Raw genomic sequence first — 24,175 nt, forward strand, 5'->3', positions numbered from 1 at the left:
GTGGACTAGTTAATATTTCATTTCTACTAACGGAGCCAAATCATGGTCTGTTCTTTTCTCCCCACTGTCCCTGATCTCAGCATTTCAAGTTAAGCTCCTTCCATCCCGGACTGTTACTATTTACGGCAGTTTATTCCACCGGCTGACTGTGAAGGAACGCACCCATGAGAAGTCGGTGTGCCTGCCACACGTAGCACATAAAACAACCAACCCTCTGTTTAAAGCCATGTGCAGCCTCTAGGAACAAAGACAGAGAGCACAGGTGGGCTTTAACGCGATGTAAGGTGTTAACTGGTGCTGGCCTTCATCAGAGCAGTGAATTAATATTTGACAATCCGATTAGAATATGGATGGGTGGAGCCGGAGTACTGAAAAAAAGACCAGAAGGTTATTAATTTACACGTTGGGTTTATTTGTTGATGTTGCTCTCCAGATAATGTCACATTCCATTTTAGAGGACATTTGAATTGGATAACTTTTATTTTTTTTCTCTCTTTATTCAAACTATAATGTAGTAACCTGGGGGGTTTAAATTGGGTTTTCATTTAGAATTGTCTAGTGGAACCTTCAAGAATTAAAAGTGCAGTCGTTAAATATGTGATAATTTAAATACAGTTGTTAAGCAATATCTTAATAAATGTAGCAGTAGCAATTTAATATTAATAAAAAATATTAAATAAATAAATATGAGTGGAACAATTAACATTTAAATTGCAGTGTATTGTAAGCCTGGCGGGCCACCAGGCTTTACTTGCGCACCCACCAGGCTAAGCATTGTTTATTTATTTTAGTTTTTTTTTTTTTTTCAATGATTGCTTTTTTCAAAGACTTTATAGTTGATGTTTACGTATTAATCTTCAAGTCTCCCAAAAACACGTAATTATCAAATTATATTTTCAAATTTCCTGTCAACTTTAAACATTTTTTTAACCCAAAAACAATGTGGACGAAGGAAGTTTACTGTCTTCTTGAAAGTAACCTTTCAGCAAGATGTAGGAGCTTGTTTTATGTAAATAAAACCTTAATATTGATGAAAAAGTGTTATTTCATTGACAGATTATTTCACTTATTTTACAAGTCAAAACAGCCAATGGAAGAAGTTCTTCTTTCCCAATTTTAAGAAATTGTTTACTTAAAACAAGTTCTTACAGATTGCTGAAAGGTTATTTGTAAGTTAATTTTGTCTTATTTCAAGTGTATAAAGATATATGCGTTAAAAACTAGACTAAAAATACTTAGTAAGATATGTTTTTCCCGTGTTTTATTTGGCCCTTTTGGCCCTCCGTAGAACTCATAGTGACTGCTGTTGTTGTTGTTACTCTTGTTGCTATGGTTACAGTTTGAATCTTGGGAGACTCCGTTAAAAGTTAGCTTACTTTTAAAATGAGTACAAAACGTTTTGGTTTAAGTATTTAGGGTTTTTTTTTTATGTCGTTGGAGTTTAGTAACTGGGAAAGCAGGGGACGCTTTCTGACATTTATTCAGCCGGTAGTTGTCCAGTTTTAGCTAAAGCGGATACAGTTAGCTTCTTACGTAAAATCACTACTCATGGGTTAAATGCCGCAAGAAAAAATGATGTTCGAAACCGAGTTGGTCCAGAATGACCTTAACTGGACTTCTTCAATGGCTGTCTTTGACAAAGACATACAGGGACGCTTTGTCTTCGGAGACAATGATATGAACTTAGAGAGGAAATTCAGCCTGCCTGAGAAGACCGAGCCAGAGGATGAGCCCACTCCCACAGACACGCTAAGCCTGAAGGGATCCAATCTCACTTATGTTCCTGACAGTGTGCTGAAAAACAGCCTGCTCACGGTCAGTCCAGTACACAGCAGCAGCAGGTGTATGCTCGGCTTCATGTTGCCTCTTTATTTAACAGGATTCCCGTTGTTCCTCAGCGTCTGTGCCTGCAAGAAAATAGGATTTCCAGCATTTCTGGATCATTGTTCTCCAGCTTGCCCCAGCTGCAGTGGCTGGACCTCAGAAAGAACCTCATTACGTCCCTTCCTGTTGAAATTGGCTCACACAGGTCAGGTCCTATTGCATTTATTGTATTTAAATCGGCCAATCTTTAGCAAAAGTATTGTACACTGCACATCTGGTCGCCTTATAACACATGCCCATCAGAAAGTAAATTAGTTCTCCCATTTATCAATAGCGGAGGTTTACATTTCTATTCTTGTGTGCGTTGGAGATCACAGTTAAAATCAAAGTTTTTGTTTTTAGAAATCACTGCATTTCTATGTTGTTTAATCCGCAGGCTTTTCAGCTTGTAACCTCCCCAAAATAGAGCCACACCTGGTGACTCTCCCATAATACATGTAAAATTATTTCATAAATACACAGAGTGACATAATTATATGCATCTTTAAAGTGGCATTTTATTATTGAATTTCATATTTTAAAGGTTTAACTCATTACCGTATGTTCCAGATTGTCTTTAGTCAGAGGCTTCTTCAAATTTGCCGTAATACAGACAGTTGCAGCTCTTTGAATTACTATGAGTTACTGCAACATTTAATTTTCCTTTGAGATCAGTAAAATGTTTTTGCATGAATTGAATAAGTTGCACTATTTGTTGCATTTATTTAGAAATTGTCAAACGTCAGGTCGTCCATCTTGATGATATGATTTGGTGATGTACTAATATTGTATTAAGTCAAATAACACACATTTCAACAACAAGGCAGTACAAAGTGGTTTAAACCATTAAAACATCAGATAGAAAGAAGCAATAAACACTACATTTTGTCAAATCCTATCAAGAAGATATGCATTAAATATGTTGATCAGTGTTCCATTTATTGTTAATAAAAGGCAACTCATAAGAGCTGAGATTTAGCCTGGATTTAAATCAACTCAGTGTTATATTGCTTTGATGTTTTCTGGAAGTTTGTTCCAGATTAGAATAACATAAAAAAATGAATGCTACTTCTCCATGTTTGGTTCTGGTACTGGTGCAGAGTAGATCTAAGCCAGAAGACCTGAGTGTTTGAAACAACAACTTTAAACTGGGGTGGTGAGCTCTATCTTCCTGGTTTTAGTCAGAATGCCAGCATCAGCATTCTGGATCAGCTGCAGTTGGAGGACTGATTTTGTTATTCAGACCTATAAAAACAGGATGAATGGATGAATTTCTCTTTTTGCATAGAATTGCAGGGTCGTTAGTCCTTTAATCCTGAAAATGTTCTTCAGGTGATAAAAGGCTGACTTTGTAACTTTCTTTATGTGTTTCTGAAGGTTGAAGTCTGAGTCTGTCACCACGCCCAGATTTCAGATCTAATCACTAATTTCTAGCTGTAATAACTGAAGCTGTGTGCTGATTCTAGATTGTTGCTCTTTAGATCGAAACATAATTACTTACAGCTTGACGATTATTTTTTGATACCAGCTGTGTGGTGAAATTGGACTAAAAAATAAACTCAAATGAACGTTTCTATCTTGTGTAGAGGAGAGTCATTGCTTTCAGCCATCTCATAACCTGTCATTCTGATCATGCAGGTGTCTAACACATCTTCTACTTGAGGCCAATCCCATCACAGAGCTTCCAGCAGAACTCGGTGAGCTCAGTTCACTCACATGAATTAGTGAGCAATGTTTCACTCTTTGAGACGCAAGGTTTCTCCTTTGTTTCATCACTGCCTCCTGTCTCAAACACACCAGTCACATTCAGTAAACAGATAGTGGCAACATGAAAAATAACAAAAGATTAAAATGAGGAATGTTGAGCATCTTTTGAAGTTATACTTTGGTGTCAGTTTTAAAGAAAAGGAAAAACTTAATGATTTAACACACGAGCATCACATTATCATCAGCAGCAGAACTAAAACGATTGATCAAGTGAAAAACACCCAGACTGATCTGCTCATGTCAGATCTTGATAACCCTAAAAAGCTTTTATTTCTCATTAAAATAACTTTTTCTCATAAAATTAAAGCATCTTTCTGGTAAAATTGTGTCTTTATTCTGCTGATATAATCACATTACTTTTGTAGTTAAACAAGAAATTTCTATATCTTGGCACTGCTTCTCCCTTGTACAACTCAGAAAAGGGATGATTGAAATGAAAGCCATGTTTTGAAAATATGTTTTTTTTTTGTGATTTCTTTTTTAGAAAAAAAATCGATTAAATCACAGATCGGATCTGGTATGAAAAAAAATTAGATTTTGATTTTAATCCATATACAGATTAAAAAACCCACTTTTTGAAAATATATTTTGTTTATAATTCCTTTTTCAGAGACAAAATAAAATGTTTGATTTAAAACAGAAAAAAATTGTGATTTTGTTTTTAAGCTATACTAAGAATTTAAAACAAAAAATTTGACTTTATTTTCAAACTATATAAAGAAATAAAAGCCACTTTTCAAAAATATTTCCTGTTTGTAAATTCTTTTTCAGATAAAATCAAATTGACTAAAAAAAAACCTGACAAAAACCTTATTAAAATTGGATCTGATCTGAAAAATATCATAGATTTTATTTTTAAGCCGTGTCACCCAGCTCTAACACCTGTCTTGTTGTACCACTGAAAGCTGCTACAGCAAACATCCCTTCCCTTTGTTTTGTAGGCAATGTGATTACACTGAGAGGCCTGAGCCTGAGGGACTGCCCCATTCATTTTCCTCCAAAAGAGGTTTTGCAACAGGGATGCTACACCATCTTGCAGCACCTGAGGACCGTTCTGGCAGAGAGGGAAGTCAGCGAGAGGAGGAGCCTTGCAGGTGAATCAAAGGCACCTTAACGGTCCTCGTTCTTCCTAACCATCTGCTCTTTGTCAAAGATAGGACGACTGGGAACAAAAATAGCTCCTTGCCCTGGTACCACTTTGCTGGCGTGACTTGTGTTCCCTTGGAGACAGCTTGTGCCACTCGCCTCACTCCCTCTCCTATTTTTTTTTGTCCTCCTCACTGCTCCAGCTTCCAGCTCTGTAATATTTTTAGCCGGGTGGAAAATGATCGATTACCAGTGGGCTCTAAACAGGAGCTCTCTGCTGTCTGGAGGTAATCACCGTCAGAAGCCCTAGACAGCCCTCCACAGGAGATGCAGCTGATGCACAGTGAGCAAAGCCAGAGTCCTGATCCGATCATTCCTCTCCCCGTTTACAAGGTTATTAACGGAGGCAGAGCTCCGGTCTTCGGAGAGAAAGCTCTTTTTATTCACTGTTGCAGCCTCACAGTGTCAGTCTATAAACATCGCAGCCTTTATTTACACACTCTTCAACCTTTTTTCGGTGTCACAAACCCTGTTTTGGTGGTTTAAAGAAGCATTTATTCAATATAGGAATGCAAGTTATCCTTAATGAGTTAATCTAAAGTAATTTGATAGCATCAAATATTGATAAGCGGCCATTTTCTTCTTCTTGTATCAATAAGGTCGTAACCTTTCCATAACAAAATCTTATATTTATCTTAATATGCTGAATTTAAAAAGAAAATTCTCCAAGGAGTCCTACATCAGGTCTGTGAGACTATTTGCTGAAAACAACTGAGAAGTCAAATTAAAACCCAAGTCTTTCGCAGCAGAGGAAGAAGGAGAGGCACAAAGTCTCATTGGATATGAGTGTGAAAGCTGTGTTAGATGCATTTTGTATGTGCAAAATAGGTGAGTAATGACTTAAATAATACCAGCTTGTGAAAATATGCCTTCAGGAAAATGCTTAAAAGTAGATATTAGCATAAAAATGTGCTGTAAATGTAAATACCGCAGTTACTGCAGCACATGTTCATTGGAATTTACACACATAAAATCAAGCATAACTACCTTCACTTGTTGAGCTTTGATTGGACTATTAATAAGTGCCGTTATGACAACAAAAGGAATGTTTACAACCAGTTTACTTCATACAGACGAACATGTGAAAGTTGCTGTCGGTCACAGTTTCAGTCAACTGGACATGAGGTCGGACGCAGGACTTGATCCGTCTCTGTCCTTATTCCAGACTCCGTTTGGGTTTTGAAAATGTCATAAATTGTATTCCGCCCTCTACATGCTCTGGGTAATGCCTGTCGGGATTGCATGTTCCCCACTGACAACGCTGGACCATGATTTCTTGTTATTTTCCTTGAAACCTCAATGACCACAGTGTGTTAGCAATGTTAACGGAAGTTTAGTTCCTCCAGATAAAGGCTGTGTACTTCCATACAAATTGCGACCACCGATTGGTCAGATGCTGACAAACCCTCTAGAATGATGGACAGGTAGCATCATGTATCAGAGGGCCCCGCTTCAGGATGACCAGCGGGCCCCCCTGCTGGATGGCGGCCAAACTACAAAACTACAAGAAGGTCTAAGCGGGTTTTAGTTAATCGATGGGAACTAATTGTAATCTAATATACCATTATTTGTGTGCAACCCTAATTCATTTTAACCTGCCTGTTGTGTTGTTCCTTGCTGTCACTAGAAGTGTTTTGAACTCTTGCAGCCATCGTGTGCTCCGAGAACACACTCATAGCCGCCATGTTTGTTTCTTTGCCAGCTGAGAACGAGCTCCAGCTGGTGAAGCTGCCAGACTCCAGTGTGGATGGATCAGCAGACGAGGACGGGCTGCTGAGGTTCAAGGAGCTCAAATACGAGTTGATGTTGCTGGAAAAAGCAGAGATGTCCTTGGTACCATACACCAGCCGGAGGTCTCTGCTTCGCCCTTTGGACGAAATGTGGGTTTAAGTGTATGAATGGGATCCGATAGGAAGTAAAATGATATTCAGCATGTCACACATATATTTATACCCCATAAACTTATTATAATGTCATGTTTCATCAATGGGGTGAACCAAGTTATGTCTTAAGAGATATTCAGCAATGCGGTGACTTACTGAGTCTAAATGATGGTCCATCTTTGGGTTTTGGATTATTTCTGCTGTGCAACAACAGTATGAGGTGATTCATTCTGCAGATTGAAAGACTCATCTTTCTATCTGAAAGATACATTCTTTCTATCTCTGCGGAAGAAATAAGATTTTAGACCAATTGTGTCCACACCTATTGCTCTAAGGGTCAAAAGTGGCAAATTTAAACTACTGGACTCAAGAGTCGTTAAATTCAAAGTACAAAACAAAAGTTTTTTTTTTTACTTGCTGAACAATAAACACAAGTTTAATGAAATCTGTATAACACTAAGGATCCAAAACATTAAAAGGGCTCTTGACTTGTTGCCTTGTTAAAAGAAAAACAGACAATTTCCCAATTTTGGGGGTCATCAATTTTCTATTTTGTTTGTCATATTTGAACAATTCTTGAGTTGTGGTCCAAGGCCAAACAAAAATGGACACGCCTGTTTCAGCAATATTTAGAGAAATATCTGCAGAGTTTTGCACACGTTTGAAGTGAAAACATATCTAGTGAGAGATGTATGAATAGAACATTAACTACAGCAAAAGCAAAACGTTTACAGAAATAAAAGTGATCTTCAAAATTACAGCAAATCTACAGCAGAATGACTGAAGAAAAAAGAATCAAGGCTTTGAAATCCCCCAAGTCACCCAGACTGAAATGCTTAAGCTAAAAGGGGACATCTTGTTCCAGCTTCTTTTGTGTTCAGCAGGTCCGCAAGTCCACATATTCAGCAAATAACCAGAAATCATTTAAATTTTCCACATACTTACCTTCTAACACAGCGCTTGTGTTATTTGTTATGCAGTCACAGCATGGAGCAGCTGAATCTGTTGTTACTGCAGAAAACTGTAATTCTGAAGGACTGCATGTGGGAAGGAGATACCTAGCCACTTCTTTTCAGTGACATTCTCCGTAGAATGTCAAGTAGAAATAATGCTGTTTTCTCACCGAGGCTTTGAGGAGTGATGGGAATAAAAGCATTTTCTTTTGTTTTTTCAGGAAAGCTTCTTCTACCCAGGTCGTTCCCGAGCTTCAAGTTTCCGGCTCTCAGTACGGGAAGAAGGCAGAAGCAGCTGCGCGGAGAGAGGAGGAGAGAAGGTGGGCTGATTTTTAGCTCCTGCTAACTCACATGTCCTTTAGACTTTATATTTTAACTTTTACATTTCACAGAAAAACCATTTAACTTGAGTAAAATCATTAAAATACTGCTTTGTTCTGTGACTCTGCTGCAGAGAGGCTTCTCTAAAGCTCCATAAACAAGCCAAAGGAAAAGCAAAACAGAAAAAGAGACAGGTATATGTGGGACACAGCTACTCTATTTTCACCTGGTAACCACCAGGGGGCGCTGGTCGTCCATCTATATCACAGTGAATGTTTAATGCAGTAAGCCAACTAGAATCTATCCAGATACAGCAAGGATGCAGAGACATTCTAACAGTTAAAAAAAGATTTCTTACATTTTTAAATTTTAATATCAGATAAAGATAATCTCTGTAAATACAAAATGCAGTTTTTAAAAATTAAGGGAAAGGGAAAGGAACAACCTATCCCTCTGTGAAAAAACAGGTACCCCCCTAAAGTAGGGCTGGCCGATTAATCAAATGTTTGGTTTTTGAAGTTTTAATTCTGGATTTTTTTCTCACCAATGCGCCCCTTTGGCTTCTATAGATCAGAGTGAAGTTAGCCAGGAACTACCATGTTGTTACAAACTAGAGAGTATGGAAAAAGCAAAGTAGCACTACAACATCACACTACTACCACCATGTTTTAACATTTTGGAGTCTAAAGGCACTTTTGGATTCTGTTCTGGGTCGTTTTCTGACTCCCTGGATGAATTGTTGATGCAGTTTTGGAATAATTTAGACTCTTCTATAACTAAATTGTATTTTCAGACTCAACTATCGCCACAGCCGCTGTAACACAGACAGCTACAGGAGATCCTTTCCTCCCTCTCAACAGAAACCTAATCACTGTCTGTGTTTAAATAGCTTTGTAATCCTTTCACAGACATCTATCAGTGAATAGATAGATGTCTGTGAATTTCTGTTTGATCTGGGCATGATGAGATCATTGGACCTACTCTATGTTGTCAGAGAGGTTCTATTAGAGTAATTTCCTTATCCTAAAGGACTGGATTTAACTCATGAAATTGAACTTGGTCTTCAAAAAAAAGCGGATAACTTCTCTTTGTATTTACTCAGGTGTGATACCAAAATGCATTTGATGATGACCTATAAACCTGACAAAAGAAATCAGTAAGAGGGTGTAGTCTTTTCACAATACTGCAGTTGGATGTTTTTCAACCATATTTCAGCACTTACTGCGGAAAATTAACTCTTCTTATTTGGCACATATTCAAACATACCTAAAAAGAAGTGAGAAATAAAAAGGCCGAAATGAATTTGAATTATGTATTGCAGTAAGTCTGTCATGTTGTTGCTTTCAGGCTGCAACTTAGGGCGTCCTGCAATAGCTCCTTTATGCAATAAAAATCAAAATAATGTGCTGTGAGACACATAGAGCTTCTCGCTACGTTACAGGAAGTGGATTCAAAGTGGCATCTAGAGGGACCTTCACAGGAGCCGAAGTTGTGCTTGTCCACAGAGAGGGAAGAGGACAGGTAAAGTGGAGAAAAGTAGCACAGATCCCCAAGAGATGCAGAAATATTAGGATAGGAGCCAGGTGTGTGTGGGTTAGTAATAAATCAGAATATTCAGCAGGAAGTCATAATTTAGTGTCATTGTGCTGATCACTATGCTGCACAGGACATTAGGACTCTTCATGTAGAAGTTGATCATTGGCTGGGTCTTTATACAACTAATGAAAAAATGGTAGGTAGAAATATAAACTTATTTGATTCTGCACCCTTTCTTTTATGTCTTACTTTACACATTATTCTGTATTTGGAGAATAGAAAAAAAATGAAATAAAACAAAAAACAGAACAATTTCTTCCACAAGAGAGATGACACACCAAAGCCGTTTCTGTCAAACATATATCCACCAAAAACAGTCTCTACTAACAACATCCATCCTCCATCATATTAACCATTTAAAATTGATTTACTGTATCTTATTATAAATTGAGTTACATTTTTTACATTGTTTTTAGCAGAGTTTTCATGTGGATGAAATGCCATAATGCTTAAAAATGCATTTGTTTTCCCAGATATGCAGCTACATGTGGACTAGACCTACTTCTCTGAAAAGCAGCTGTTTTTTTCTGTTTTCTGTGAAAGAATCAGTCACAGTTTCTGCACTTTCACTCTACTGTCCACCACCTATAGTGCAAAACCTCTGACCATTAAAATCCTCTCTTCTGATAACCAGGTTTGACCTTTCTGGCACCTATAGATCAGCTCGGGAGCTGGAGCGAAACATCCGTACTCGTGTTAAGCGGCTGCAGGAGAGACACAGGAATACCAGGAGCACTGTGAACCAGGAGATGTCAGCGACATTGGAGGACGTGGCAGAGGTCAGCACCGAGAATCTACAGAAACCCATCTGTATTGAACTCAGATATCATTGATTTCATCTTTTTTGTTTTTAACTTTTTTTCCCATCTGACCAACAGATCAGGAGGTTACAAGCACGACTTCTTGAAAGAAAAGGTCAGCGAAGGAATTTTGAAAACCCTTTCAGTCCAGACTCCTGGCCGAGACTCCTCTTCAAGTGACTTGGACCACTGACTGTTTACACCATGTTTTGAGTTTTAGGAATCAAAACATCCTCCAGACGACTTAAAAAGACGATTCCATCATTAGTGGCCAAAATGCAGACATTTTAAAAATAAACATATCAAGTCTAATTGTTTTTTTTATACTGGATGTTTGCAACACAACTGCTCCATTTTACACTTTAGGTATGGTTAACATTCACAGATCTGTTTGAAATCAATTCAAAAACATGCCTGGAGTGTTGCCTTGATTCTTTCATGCATGTTTGAGAAATCATTTAATCTCCATGGCAGCTGTTTGGAGCTGTGCAAAACGACTGGGTGGACCTAGCGCCGCCTTCAAGAAGCTAATTGATTGATTCTTTCATGCATGTTTGAGAAATCATTTAATCTCCATGGCAGCTGTTTGGAGCTGTGCAAAACGACTGGGTGGACCTAGCGCCGCCTTCAAGAAGCTAATTTCAACCGCAGTTTCCAAGCTTCCACCTCACAGAGCACCCATACCCTGCAACTCCCCCACTCAGCTCCTTCAGACTAGCCAGCAGCAATTAGCAAACACCTGGAGGAACTGGGGATCTGGTGAGGCCATTATCCAAGCTACTTCTCAATGAAATGTTGGTAAAAACGTTGTTAAAGGGTTAATAGAAGAGCCATGTTGAGATGACTTCCTGAAGGCAGAGTTTCAGAAAGAGCACGAGTTTTTAAAGAGACAGAGACCCAATTTCAAGGTGTTAAATTACGATGTCAAATTTATCTTGAGTTATATTTGATATATATGCTAACTTAAGATAAAATAGTTACTTGATTAAGCTATAAAATGGGACTATGTGTCTGAAAAACACATAATATTGCCCCTTTAAAGAAATTCAGATATTTGCTCAGTACAAATGTTATACTTTTCCAGACTTTTGTAGACTCTAATTTGGGGACTTGTGAGACAAAAGTGGAACTTTTTATATGTCCCAATACATCTGACATTAAAATACACCATCAGTTCAGGAAAATAGAATCATGCCAGCAGTCAAACACAGTGGTGGTAGAGGCATGGTCTGGGAATGAGGGGATTTTTCAGGACCAGAACAACAACTCACAACTTCACCAGTAACACTTTTTTAGTGTATTTATTGTCACAGTTACAGTTTTTCAGTATTTTTCTGTGTGCTGTGGAGCCAAGAATCAACATTTCATTGCCAAAATCACTGTTGTGTCTTTGTCCAATGACAATAAAGTAAATCTAAGAAAGTCCAGTCAAATGATCAGTTCATGACTCAACACACTTGGGTTTATGTAACAGGATACTAGCAAGTCCACCTCTGATTAACTCAAAAAAAAAAGAAGAAAAAGACAGTGTAGGAGTGACTAGCCAATGTCTGGACATAAATCTTACTCAGATGCTGGGACATGACCTTAAAAGGACCCAGAAAATGCCTGGTAGCACAGAAATAAACAGCCTGACCCAAAAAAAAGCACCACCAAATATAAAAATAAAACGGGTCACACACCCTAATATTTAATGGGACCGCCTTTGATTTTGATTAGAACACACATTTGCTGTGGCATTGTTTCGATAAGCTTCTGAAATGTCACATTGTTTATTTCCATCCAGTGATGCATTAATTTTTCACCAAGATTTTGTATTAAAGATGGGAGAGATCAACCATTGAGAGATCAACCATTGTGGTAGAAGATAAATCTGAGCTCATCGGATCACACAACTTTCTTACATTTCTCTAACGTCTAATCTTTATGCGCCTTAGCAAATTGTAGTCTTTATCTCCAGTTGGCCTCTCTGATCTGTGGTTTTCTTATGGTTACACATCTGTTCAATCTGAGTTCCTTTCACATTGCTAGTGATGAAAATGCTCTCATTTTCACTGTTACACATTGAACTGAGTTCTGCTGTTGATTTTCTTTGATGTTACCAACCATGATCATTCAGGGGTTTTCCCCCCTCAAAACAATGATTTCCTTCTATTCTTACAGCTTTTAATAATGCATTAAACAGTTCTCAACCCAATTTTTTATGCAATCTTCTTATATGCCAATGATTTGACTCTTTTTAAACAGAGAAGCATTTTTTTCCCACAATCACAGGATGTCTTTCCACCTGGTTGTTTAATGAAATGAGAAGCTGCTCATTACGTCATCTGGGGTTAAATAACTTTGTTGCCAGCTGAAAGATATTCGCCCAGGCAGTAATTATCCATACCTATTTGCTCAGTTAAATTACTTTGCTTTGTTTTTTTTGGCCAGTGTGTAACATTAGAACACCACAACAGATTTTTAATTACATGTTTCTGATAGTGACTGAGTTGGTAAATGATATATTTAATTAAACTGAGCTAAAGAAAATAAGTTCACTTCTTACTCCCCTTCAAACAGATTAATGCTTATTATTACATTCTCGGTTATGTATGTTTTCTCTTGTCTTACTAGTTATTTGTTTTTTTTGTTCTTTAAACCTGCTTTAAATAATTAAAAAAATAAACATATTTTACTAGCTATTTCTGGGAGATATATCTAAAAGCTTTGTGGAATCAAAAAATAAAGACAACTACTTTTTCTTTGTACTTCTGTTTTCCTCTGCACTTCTCCACTGTAAACCTTGCAATTGTTAGTGTAAGTAAAGGTCATTTCAGAAGGTTGATAAAAAATAACCTTTCGATTGCAACATAAGATTAATATATTTACAATTTATTTGATTTGAAGCATAAATATTCTATGGATTTAAAAATCCTGAAGCTGTTTTTTTCTGAAAACAACACATTCTGTTCTATTGAGAAATTGTAAACATTTTAAAATAATTTTTTATTCGTTGTACATTTCTTAGTAGCGCAAACATTTTATAGATATTTCTTGATCTACTTGCAAAGTTGCCATTATTCTCTCAGCATGGGCAGCAGGGTGAGGTGAGCAGTAATGAACGGCATCAAACAGAGTGAGGCAGAGAAAAAGGCCAGGCCTCGTCTTGGGGAGATTTTTTTGCTCCTGTAGCACACAGAGCGTGATGTCAGCGGTGGCAGCGCTGTTGTAATGGACTTGGTGGGGGTGATGGCGTCATTTTCTGCCTTAGCGTAGCCTCCTGCTCTCGATAGCGAAGGGGGAGACGGATCGTAGGCCGACGCGACCGTGGCTCCCTTGGCCGGGAGCGAGTACCGCGGAGCCGGACAGAGCACCCCGGGAAACATGGAGGCTGCGGACGAGGAGCTGCGGGCCGGCTCTCGGGTACCTGTCACTATCGATCATGTTGTTAACGACACGCTGGTGGTGACGCTGACCTACCGAGAAAGGAGCTACACGGGGATATTACTCGAGTCCAACAAAAAGTGAGTAATTTTATGGACTTTTTAATTTTTACCAGAAATTATTCTCTGCCATAGCGTGCTAACGGCTATCTGAAATGCTAGCTCCTTAGCTTTGTAGCAGCTAACTGGGCCCTCAGAAAAAAGACATGGGTTATTGTAGCTGACAGGGGAGCTAACGGCTAACTTTGGTGGCTAATCATAAACTGACATTTGACTTTACGTTATAAAACGGCAGAATATCAGTTTTCCGTTGTGAAAACACTGATCTCATTTTATAAGATTAGAGAGTGCAGTGATTGATAACTTATATTGTGCAGCAGCTACTGTTTCTGAATTCATCAATAGCTTATTGTTAGCCTTATCAAATGCTGAAGAAGCTCAAAGAAACTGAATAAAAGCAGTTCGGTGAATCAGACAGTGATGTGTTTATCCACACACATTGATTAAAATGACTTTTCTGCTGTGCCGTTTAAAATAATCAAAAGTATTTCTGTTAATTTGAGGTACATCCCAGGGACCTCTAGTTCATAAGAATCATGGAAAATTACAAATTTAATGGATTATTTGTCATGTTTGGCTGTTTGACTTCATCCAACTTGTAATAATCAGTGACCCTAGTTCTGTTTGGCATTGAAGGCCCTTCTCTGATTATAAGCACAGTCCTGCTCAAGTATAAGAAAAATAAAGGGGTCAAGACTATTGTGACATTATTATTATCTAATTATTTCATGTTTTTGTTTACTTCAACTGTCAGCTCTGTGTTGCGCACCTTAAAAGCTGATGGCTTACACTATTTATAGCCTAGCAGAATCAAAATCTGACCAGCTTTGGCCCTTCTTTATGCAACAGCTCAAGCTGCTCTGAGAACAAACTACTTAAATGAGGGGAAAAGAAGGCCTTGAAATAACCCGAAATAGACCTCTATTCCAGGCCTCGACAAAAACCAAATCTGACTCCTTCTTCCTTTTTGGCTTAGGGAAAATCATTTCCTCTCATTGTTTTTCTCTGCTTTTTAAAGATATCCTTGTGTATTCGTATCATTCAAACTAATCTCCACTATCTAGTTGCTGTATGCCAAGTGAAGTGCCAGCAGCTTTAGTGAATCACTGCTCGTCATATTGTGCGTCCTTGTGCTATGTTTAACAAGCACGGCCTGTTCCCTGTAACAGGCAGCACCGTTCGTGCGCTGTCAGTCGCAGTGGAGGTTAATATTTGGCAGCTTTGGGGCACGTATAGAAAGGTTTGAGAGGAACAAACATCGCCAGGAGACTATAACCCACCGAGCCATGCCAGCTCCTTCTCTCGGGGACGAAAATGGGCTCCCCAAATGTGTACTAATTAATAATCTCACCGCACAGGAGCCCTGAGTAGACGTGGATGCAAAAACAAACTGAAATCTCCTGGTTGCATCTCTGAATCCCGGGTGATTCATGGGATTGTTTTTGTTCAGTCAAATGTTGGGAAGGCGAGGAGGGGGAGCGCCTGGGCATCCTGTAGACTCTTTGTTTGCTGTCTCCTGACTACAGCAGCTCAGCCATGTTACTTTTTTGCCTGCCAGCCACCTCTTGATGACTTCTCGGCCGTTTGGCCTTCATTAGACATGTTTATCGATCCCAGGATATGAAAGAAGATGCGTACAATCAAGCAGGGAAAGTGGGTGATACTATTGCTCTGCTGTTGTAGCCTGAGGCATAAGGAGAGATTACTGCACGGCTCGCTCAGCAGAACCCAACCCCCACTCTATAAGAACTTTGAGAAGGCAGGTGACGAGCAGCGTGGTTCAGTCCTGTCGTAGAGAAACAGAACCGTTCACGTTTCTCTTCTTTTTTTTTTTAGTTATTTTGCTGCTTAATTTTCTCGTGGACTATTTCAACACCTCCATTGACACTTAATAGCACCCTGGTAAAAATATGTGTAAACAACTTTAAAATAAATTAGTCTTTTATGGCAGCAGCTTCATCTCGCATGGAAGAAACAATCAAAACCAAACCTTTCATTTGATTGCATTCATTCATTTGGGGGGGAAAAATACACAATACAAAAAGCACTGGTGCCACACCTTTATTTGTATGCAACAAATGCTACAAAGGGCTTAAGAAAAATCCTACTTAACTTTTCTTTGTTTTAATGATCACAGCATCTCTAACCTTTTAATTATGAATTCATTACTTTTTGTGCCTTTGAGATGTGCACATGACAAGACCAGAACCCTTCAAAACAAAACATGATATAGTTATAATTGAACACCTAAAATTTGAAACAACTAGAGGCAATATCAAAAATATCTTCATAGGTAATTATTGGTGATTTGTTGATAAGATTAGCATCTTGGGGCACGGTCTCATTAGCAACCATTAGATGACATCTACATCCCAGCTGGGTTTCTGTTGAGACCATTGCACAAAGAATACAGAAACATTTGTCTGTCCTACCATCCCAAATTTAATTGTGTAGACTTGTCTACATATTACTTGTCAGACCCTGAGTCAGGACTGGGTAAAACCTCTTTTTTTTATCCATAACTTTGAGTATAAAGTCAGGATGTAGTATTTTTTTATTTTCCAGTGGCCCTAATCCTGTTCTCTAGTCCACACATAGAGGAGTAGCTGTAAAGTCAATTACTAAATACCAGTTGGTAATCTGCACTTAATTTCACTGCACTGGTTTAGAACTTTTGATTTTGTGTATGAATTAGATGAGTTTCTTATAAATAAGTCTGTACTGAATTAAACTTCAGTCAGATGAAAAGAAAAACTCCAGGTGGTGTAAAACACAGGATCAATATCTCACTAAGAATCTGATTGCCACTTTTCGGTACGGAGGAGGATTGGTTATGCTGTGTTCTGTGGGCTGCCCTGTGCTACCTAGGACTGTAGCACAGGGCATTCTGGGTAAATACAACCAAAACAAATGTGTGAGTCTAGCGCTAGCATTTGAAATGGCTCTTATCTTTTACCAAAGACAAAACGGAAATCCTACAATGGCTAAAATCTGACATTGCTTCATTTTTGTTTACATTTCAAGTTCCTCTCAGTGTCTCTTTCATAGGTTTTTATGTAGTTTCCTTCAGTGGTTTTTGGTGCAGCGCCACCACAGGCGAGGAGGGGAACAAGTTTTTCAAAGGGTTTGATTTGTTTGACACAGTGCAGTGTGAAAGTGAACTGCAGCAGCTGAAAATGCAACAAATGTTTCAACTTTGGTCCCCAATCTGAGTCTAACGGATGATCCGGAGTGAAAACCCCTAAATCAAATCTGGTGGTCTTTCTCAGACAGTTGAAGGATGTTTTAGTGATGTTTGGCTGTCTCAACACCGAATTGGCTCAGAAAAGATTAAACCAGCCATTACCCAACGTTCTATACAAAAAATTCTCAATTTAAAGTTTGAGAGCTTATGCTACTGCCATAAAAGATTTATTTATTGTACTGCTTTTATGTGTGCCAATGTACATTTCTGATATGCAAATAATTTACACTATTGTGTTTCTTTTCTGGACTTTAGGACTGGACTCTTCTGTCTGCCAGATTTCACAGCTAAACTTGGTGATTGCCCCATCACGAAGCCAGACTGTGAAATCCCAGAAATCTTGAACGAGGAGCCGGTTGCTAAATCTCCGAGCCAGGCCTCACACAGACCAAAGGATGAAAACTCGGTCCCTGAAAGCAGCGAACCAACAGCACCTCTGCGTCCACCCTGCCCCATCCCCACGCCCGTGCCAGCCGGACAAACTCCTTTCCCTCCTTATTTTGAAGGAGCGCCGTTCCCTCCGCCTTTATGGGTGCGCCACACCTACAGCCAGTGGGTACCTCAACCCCCTCCGCGACCAATCAAGAGGAAGAAGAGGCGGTCGCGAGAGCCGGGACGTATGACCATCAGCACCATTCGACTGCGGCCGCGGCAGGTTCTGTGTGAAAAGTGTAAAAACACACTTAATAGCGACGAGGACAGCAAAGACGGCATTAGCAACACTAAGACTTCTAGAAAAGAGAATACTCTGCAGAGTGACGATGACGGGGATTATAAAGACAACCCGGCGAAGCTGTCGAGAAAAGAGGACGTCATCACAACGAAGGACGCTAAAAGACGAGAAAACGCCCCTGTCCTCGACGGCAAGCGCTTCCGAAAGGACAAAAGGGGTGAGGCTGAGGTTGAGAAATACGCGGCAAGTGATGTTATCCCTCACAGCCCTGTCATAAAGATTTCCTACAGCACTCCACAGGGGAAGGGGGAGGTCATGAAGATCCCATCCCGGGTGCATGGCTCAATCAAACCCTTCTGCCCAAAACAGCTGGTGCAGAACGGCATGGGAGGAAACGGCAAGAGGTCCACGGACACCACCAAGGACCAGCGGCACATTTTGGACGCCACTAGGTCCGGCCTCACTGTCTCTATTCCAAAACTCAAACTAACCCGACCTTTCACAACGGTGAACCAAGGCTCGTCCTGTCCAAAGATCCGATTGAGACCGCCGCAGAGCCAGGGAGAGGAGACCATGATGGAGTACGAGGCGGAACTGGTTGGGGGCAGCCGGAGACGGAGCCCCAGGGGGCCCGGTTCCTGCATCCCCCACTCTGAAGACTCTGGGGAGGGGAAGAACTCGTTGGAGTTGTGGTCAGGGAGTTCTGGGGAGGAGGCAGACCGCAGCCACAGCGACCTGACCCTCCTGATCAACTTCCGGAAGCGCAAAGCGGACTCATCCAGCCTATCCGTGTGCAGCAGCGACAGCCTGGACGAGTCCAAGTCCTTCAGCTCCGAAGGGACGTCGCCAGAGCTGTGCGACCTAGCACCGGGCGAAGACCTGTCCGTCACCTCGTCTTCCGTGACGCCGCGCGAGGATTGCAAGACGGTGCCGCCGCTCACGGTGCGCCTCCACACTCGCAGCATGACAAAGTGCGTAACGGAGGAGGGCCACGCCGTGGCGGTGGGCGACATCGTGTGGGGGAAGATCCACGGCTTCCCCTGGTGGCCGGCCCGCGTGCTCAGCATCAGCGGCACCCGGAAACAGGAGTCCGACGGCTGCGAGGCCCAGTGGCCCCAGGCCAAGGTGGCGTGGTTCGGCTCGCCCACCACCTCCCAACTGTCCGTAGCCAAGCTGTCGCCCTTCAGAGAGCTCTTCAGGTCCCGCTTCAACCGCAAGAAGAAAGGGATGTACAGGAGAGCCATCTTGGAAGCAGCCAAGGCCGTGGGTCACATGGGACCAGAGATTACGTCACTGCTTTCCCACTGCGACACGTAGGTCAGTCCCAGTTCGTACAGGACTCAGTTAAGATCTCACAGACAACACAACTGTATAAAATCAGCACCTCCGCCTAAAAAAGTAGCAGCTCATCCTTAAAAATCAGCGCCTTCTCAATAAAAAAAATCAACACTTCTACCTTAAAATGATCAGCACCTCCAATGAATAAATAGAGAAAATAAAACAGTGCTAATACCAGCAGGGATTTGAACACTACTGAGTTGTTGGAAGCAGTGATGGTTAAAGAGTCTAAACAGAAAAGTCCCACTTTTTCCCGTCTGGCTGCATTTCTGGCCAATATTTGTTGTGCTTATTCAAACAGTTCCAAAGTATTAAGGTCTAGAAAAACATAGTTTGATTAGTTTAGTTTGCATCGCTGTGGAAAAAAGAAGATTGTGAAGAGAAGGATGTTTTTTTTTTTTGAAAAAGGAGTCATTTCTCTTATTTAAGCATTGAAACTCATAATTTAGACTTTTCAACCAGAAAGCAGATATTTTAGTTCAGACGGTGAAACCCATCGTTGGATGAGCCAGTCCAGATTTGACTTCCTGAGTGGGACAGATTTGGAGACGGAGCTTATCTGCATTTGTCAGCTAACTTTAGCACAGTGTTGTTTGATGATCTGAGGAACATACAGATGATGAACCTGCATTTCCACAGTAAACATTTTCTACTTAAATGTTATAAGAGCCTCAGGAACCAGAAGTTTTAAATTTTAACATGGAAATTGTGTTCTAGGATTGTAAAAAAACAAAATGACTCCATCCTGGTCAGTAAAAACCTGATCAGTTCTTCTCTAGTTAATTTGTTCTTTAACTGATTCTAAGATGATCTAAATCCAACTTCAAGAGTCCAGTCGACACTCAGCTGTTATGTAACATTTTGTTATGTTAAGTGTAGCTTGTTCCAGCCCACACTTTGTAGATTTACCTTTCGATAAATCACAGCTACAGCTGTTTTTGAGATTTATCATCTAAAGCAAAGGTGTTCAAAGAGAGGCTCGGGGGCCATTTGTGGCCCTGGACTGATTTTGTTTGGCTCTCTAACCACAATTCAAGAATACATTAAATGAACTAGGACAAAACTACATTTAAATTCAAATCTACTTACAAAGATGTTAATTTGACACAAAGTGATCGTATTTTCCAAGCTCTCTTTTTGTTGTCATGTCATGGTAACCTGGACCACATCTACATATTGACTTGTACTCTGAAGTACACCAAATCTGCTTTTATTTGCTGTGTTAAAACTTAGCTAAATACAGAAGTGTTTTCAGATGCAGACTGACTTGGATCCTGATTTTATTGCTGAGAACAGGCAAAATATTGTTTCAGTTTTTTTCAGTCGAGCCCAAAATAATAAGCAGACTGGATGTTTCTTAACTTCTTCTTCAAGGTTCAAAGAGTTTCTGTCATTTCAGCACATGTTAAAACATGAGGTGGAACGAAACTCTGATCCCAGTTTAAGCCTCATAACATTAATAAAAGGTATGAAATAAAATTTCAAAAAACTAACTAGTATAAGTAGCAAATTTAGTTGGAAACTTGGATTCTCAGTTGGATTTAGACCTGGACTTTGACTAGGCTGTTGTAACATGACAACGCTTTAATGGCAGTTATGTGTTGTACTGTTGGAAGATGAACATGATGTATGGCCTGCAACTGAGGATTATTTTAGGAATCAATATATCAATTTCATCCCTATTTGAATGCCTGACAGAAACTTTAATTTTGATCTCATCTGGCTGAGATTCAAGCGTCGAATTTAGTTTTGATATTTTTGAACTTCCTCCCTGACCCGTCTGCTGTGCTGCTTTGTCTTCATAGAGCTTCATAGAGCCGTTTGCTCTCCAACGAACAAATAAGACACAGGTGGACCTCGTTTACCAGTCAGCAGACTTCTGAAGGCAGCTAATCTGGATTTTATTCAGGGATGTCGGTGAAGTTAACTGCCACATAAAATCCCAGCCAAATACGGAACAGAATAAGTTCTGTTTTGCAAGGTATCACTGATTTTTGGAGCCATTAAAAAAAAATAAAAAAAGCAGAGTTATTGCGTCTTGCTGTCGTTTCAGTACTTTTAAATCCAGAGAGCAGATTCAGCCAAGTTAAATCTGTTGAACTGCATAAGCATGTGGTTTCAGTTGTGTGTCAAAAGCACTTTGTCATGCGTCTGTTCTGAGCTCCTTCCTCTGGTTTCTGGGGGTTAGTGACCGAGAAAACGCAGCTGCTGCACCAGCAGCAAGCGCAGGTCTTTGACGCGCACTTCAACGTGAAAGCCTGTCGTGTTTACAGAGGCAGGCCTGCGTTTTCCAGCTCCTTTATTTGCTCTGTTGTGAGGACAAACTGAAAAGGAACTGAGACTGGCCACTATTAGCTGCTTTTTTCCAGGCATCATACAGGAAGCGCTTTTCTTGATTCCTCGGCCACATAACGGCCCGAAGCGGTGGGAAAAGCTGCTGACGTTCACCTCAGAGTTCCTCCATGTTAAAAATGTCACAATTTACCGACCTGCCAAAATTTTCATACCCATTCTGGTCACTTTATATCCACAAACCTCAGTCTATACAAGGATTTTTATGTAAAAGAGACACAAAGTAAATCCAGTCCATCTGTGTCTAATCTGACCCGAGTGTAAATCCAGATGTTCCCTGAAGGCGAAGGAGGTTTTTAAATGAACAAACGGCATCATGACGACCGAGGCGATGAAACTTGGTGGTGGCAGCATCATGCTGTGGGGAGGTTTTTCTTCAGGAGGTGAGAGTTGATGTAAAGATGAATGGAGCTTCAAATAATTGCTTGAAGTCATAATGCTTCAAGTAATTATTGTTTTAATATTATTTTGACAATACATTCAGCCTGTTTTTCATTTAACCTCTTAAACCTTTGAATACAAAATTAGAAATGGATTAAAAGGTGCAAATACACAAATTATTTATGTGCCTTTTTAAATACAAAATTGAACATTTTGTTGCCTAAAATACAATAACATCTTTAATGAACGTTTGATCATTTATAGCAAAGGATGCAGCTAAAAAACTACTTCTAATGTCAACTGGAAAAGCCATTTTGTTTGATTTAACATTAATACACTGTAGAGGATAATCTTAATTATTTTTTGTATTAACAGATTAATTGTTGGATAGCAAAAGTTGCTTATTTTTACATTTCATTTACAGAATTTGAAGCTCTGCATATTTACAGATTTTTTTTTTTTATCTTAAAATTCAAAACGTTTACATTTGTAGAACAGTTTTGGATTAATAAGTGTTTTTTTTTTTTAGGAATTTTCCTTTTTTGAGTCTGTACACTCCAGTTAACAATTAATTGATTACTAAATGAGTTGAGGATTATTTCAATAATTGATTAACTCAATTAATTGTTTGAGCTGTACATGGAGCTACATGCAAACCTTTAACAGGTGAAAATTGTTTGTCATTACTTTATCTATCAGAAAACCCCATTAAAATACTCTCACCTGAGTGGTTGAAGCTTGATTAAAGGAGCGTGAATAGTTCATTGCTTCAGCTGATTGGGTTTGTCTGTATTTGTCCTGCAGAGGCTGAGGACCAAACAGACGTCTCCGAGGTTTTTCTGGATTCTCAGACTCGGTCATCAAGGCCCGGGAGTGGGAGTACATGCCGTTGCCATGGCTACTATTTATATACCTGTTTTTTTTTTTTTTTTTTTTTTTTTTTTCACAAGGCTGGCAGAAGATGGATTATTATTATTATTATTATTATTATTGAAACTGGATAAGGGAGCAAAATGGAAAAAACAAACAAAAAAAAATAGCAAAAGACCAGGAATCTCATGGGTCTTCTATGAACTCTGAACTTTTTGTTATTTTCTAGGTTTTATCATATTTCTATAGAGCCGCATAACAAACACTACATGGATCCAAATGTATTTATTCTCCTTCAGTCCTCCTTCCCTGATAGTTTTTTGGAAAACCCTTCTAGTTTGCTGCTGTTTTTCCACGTCTGAAAGTCTTACTCTTCATTTTTGAAAATGTGAACGCTCCAGACGGCAACATTCGGAGGATGCGTTCGGACCGAAGTCCAGAGTCAGTCGTGTCTGTCCCCCCAGCCCCGTTTCAGTTCTTCACTAGTCAGATATCCTGAAAACCATCTTTACATTTAATTATTTAAAGTGACACATTTTAAAGGAAAAAAAAGCACTTTATCTGTACCTTGGTGGCCTGCTGTGAGCTCACTGTCTGAAACGCTATTGAGAGATACAAACTCGATAGTCGGCAGCGGAGCGCAGAAGTCTTTGTGGTCGACTATCTATGGCCTTGGAGATACAAAACTAAAACCCTATTTTTTTGTTTCTTATTTTATTTTAAAAGTTAAATCCATAAGAAAACCAGACAAAATGTTTTTGTTTTTCTTGACACTCACTACAAAAACAGATCCACTGTTCAACAACGCCCCCCCCCCCCCCCACCCCCCACCCCATGCATCATCAGTTAAAGCTTTATGAATTACTTTCATTCAGAGGAAAAAATACAAATAAATACCATGCTGTAATAATACTGTGAATTCAGCTGCTGACTGGGACTGAAGGACAAACGAAGCAAAAAGCTGGCTTGCAACTCGTCGCAGTATTTCGGGCGAAATGGCGACTGCAGCACTGACTTTTAGTGACTTTAGCGTTGTAAATCCAGTGCAGTGAAGCGGTCAGTATTTAAGAGTTAACCGAAGATTGCACAGGCACGACTCCTTTCTTCCAGCCCAGAACCGGAAAAGCAGGCTCAGTTTAGGTGACAGAATTATAATTATTAATATTATTATTATTTTTCAAAAAGAGCTGCTCCCTTCTTCCTGTTTTGATAATCTTCGTTGTGAAGCTGTTGTCAGGTGCAGCTGGAGTGTACGCCTGAGAAGGAAGGCAGTCGTCTTCCCATGGATGAGCAACATGGCCGTTTACTGCTGCCCACGTCAGTCAATGCTATTGACTACTTTCTTTTCTTTTTTCTTTTTTTTACCTGTACTGTACATAAAATAAAATATACAAGCAATATTGGTGCAGTTGTGTATAATTTGTGGCTATTAAAAAGGTCTTAAAACATAAAAAGACTTTTAAAGTGATGCTTTATAAGCAAATATTATGGTTAATATGAATT

The 24,175-nt window shown here is 39.6% G+C and overlaps 2 protein-coding genes across 5 annotated transcripts; both read left to right on the forward strand.

Annotated features, from left to right (window-relative positions):
- The first annotated feature begins 1,322 nt into the window (after window positions 1-1,322).
- Window positions 1,323-10,641, forward strand: LOC106948105 (leucine-rich repeat-containing protein 27). Of its 4 annotated transcripts, none has more exons than XM_015033584.1 (10): window positions 1,324-1,815; window positions 1,899-2,029; window positions 3,502-3,560; window positions 4,572-4,724; window positions 6,479-6,656; window positions 7,834-7,932; window positions 8,067-8,127; window positions 9,375-9,454; window positions 10,164-10,308; window positions 10,408-10,641. In XM_015033584.1, exons 1-10 carry the CDS (start codon window positions 1,558-1,560, stop codon window positions 10,507-10,509), a joined length of 1,266 nt encoding a protein of 421 aa, XP_014889070.1. In that variant the 5' UTR covers window positions 1,324-1,557; the 3' UTR covers window positions 10,510-10,641. The 4 variants fall into 4 exon arrangements, 3 of the variants coding, with proteins under 3 accessions (XP_014889070.1, XP_014889072.1, XP_014889071.1); XM_015033585.1 differs by having other exon boundaries at window positions 1,326-1,815; window positions 10,188-10,308; XR_001425109.1 differs by lacking the exon at window positions 9,375-9,454 and having other exon boundaries at window positions 1,323-1,815; window positions 10,188-10,308; window positions 10,408-10,438.
- A 2,688-nt stretch (window positions 10,642-13,329) lies between these two features.
- Window positions 13,330-24,072, forward strand: pwwp2b (PWWP domain containing 2B). The gene is made up of 3 exons (XM_015033577.1): window positions 13,330-13,835; window positions 17,314-19,048; window positions 22,607-24,072. The coding sequence occupies exons 1-2, from the start codon at window positions 13,696-13,698 to the stop codon at window positions 19,046-19,048; spliced, it is 1,875 nt and encodes a 624-aa protein (XP_014889063.1). The 5' UTR covers window positions 13,330-13,695; the 3' UTR covers window positions 22,607-24,072.
- Window positions 24,073-24,175: the final 103 nt, after the last annotated feature.

The sequence above is a fragment of the Poecilia latipinna genome, unplaced genomic scaffold, assembly GCF_001443285.1.
Source record: "Poecilia latipinna isolate Pla-1442-1.1 unplaced genomic scaffold, P_latipinna-1.0 Scaffold273, whole genome shotgun sequence".
NCBI lineage: Eukaryota > Metazoa > Chordata > Actinopteri > Cyprinodontiformes > Poeciliidae > Poecilia > Poecilia latipinna.

Coding starts and splice junctions, on each gene's coding strand:
- pwwp2b (XM_015033577.1), top strand. CDS start 13,696: ATGGAGGCTGCGGACGAGGAGCTGCGGGCCGGCTCTCGGGTACCTGTC. Junction 13,836..17,313: donor TTACTCGAGTCCAACAAAAA/GTGAGTAATTTT, acceptor TCTGGACTTTAG/GACTGGACTCTTCTGTCTGC.
- LOC106948105 (XM_015033584.1), top strand. CDS start 1,558: ATGCCGCAAGAAAAAATGATGTTCGAAACCGAGTTGGTCCAGAATGAC. Junction 3,561..4,571: donor AGAGCTTCCAGCAGAACTCG/GTGAGCTCAGTT, acceptor TTTGTTTTGTAG/GCAATGTGATTACACTGAGA. Junction 4,725..6,478: donor CGAGAGGAGGAGCCTTGCAG/GTGAATCAAAGG, acceptor TTTCTTTGCCAG/CTGAGAACGAGCTCCAGCTG.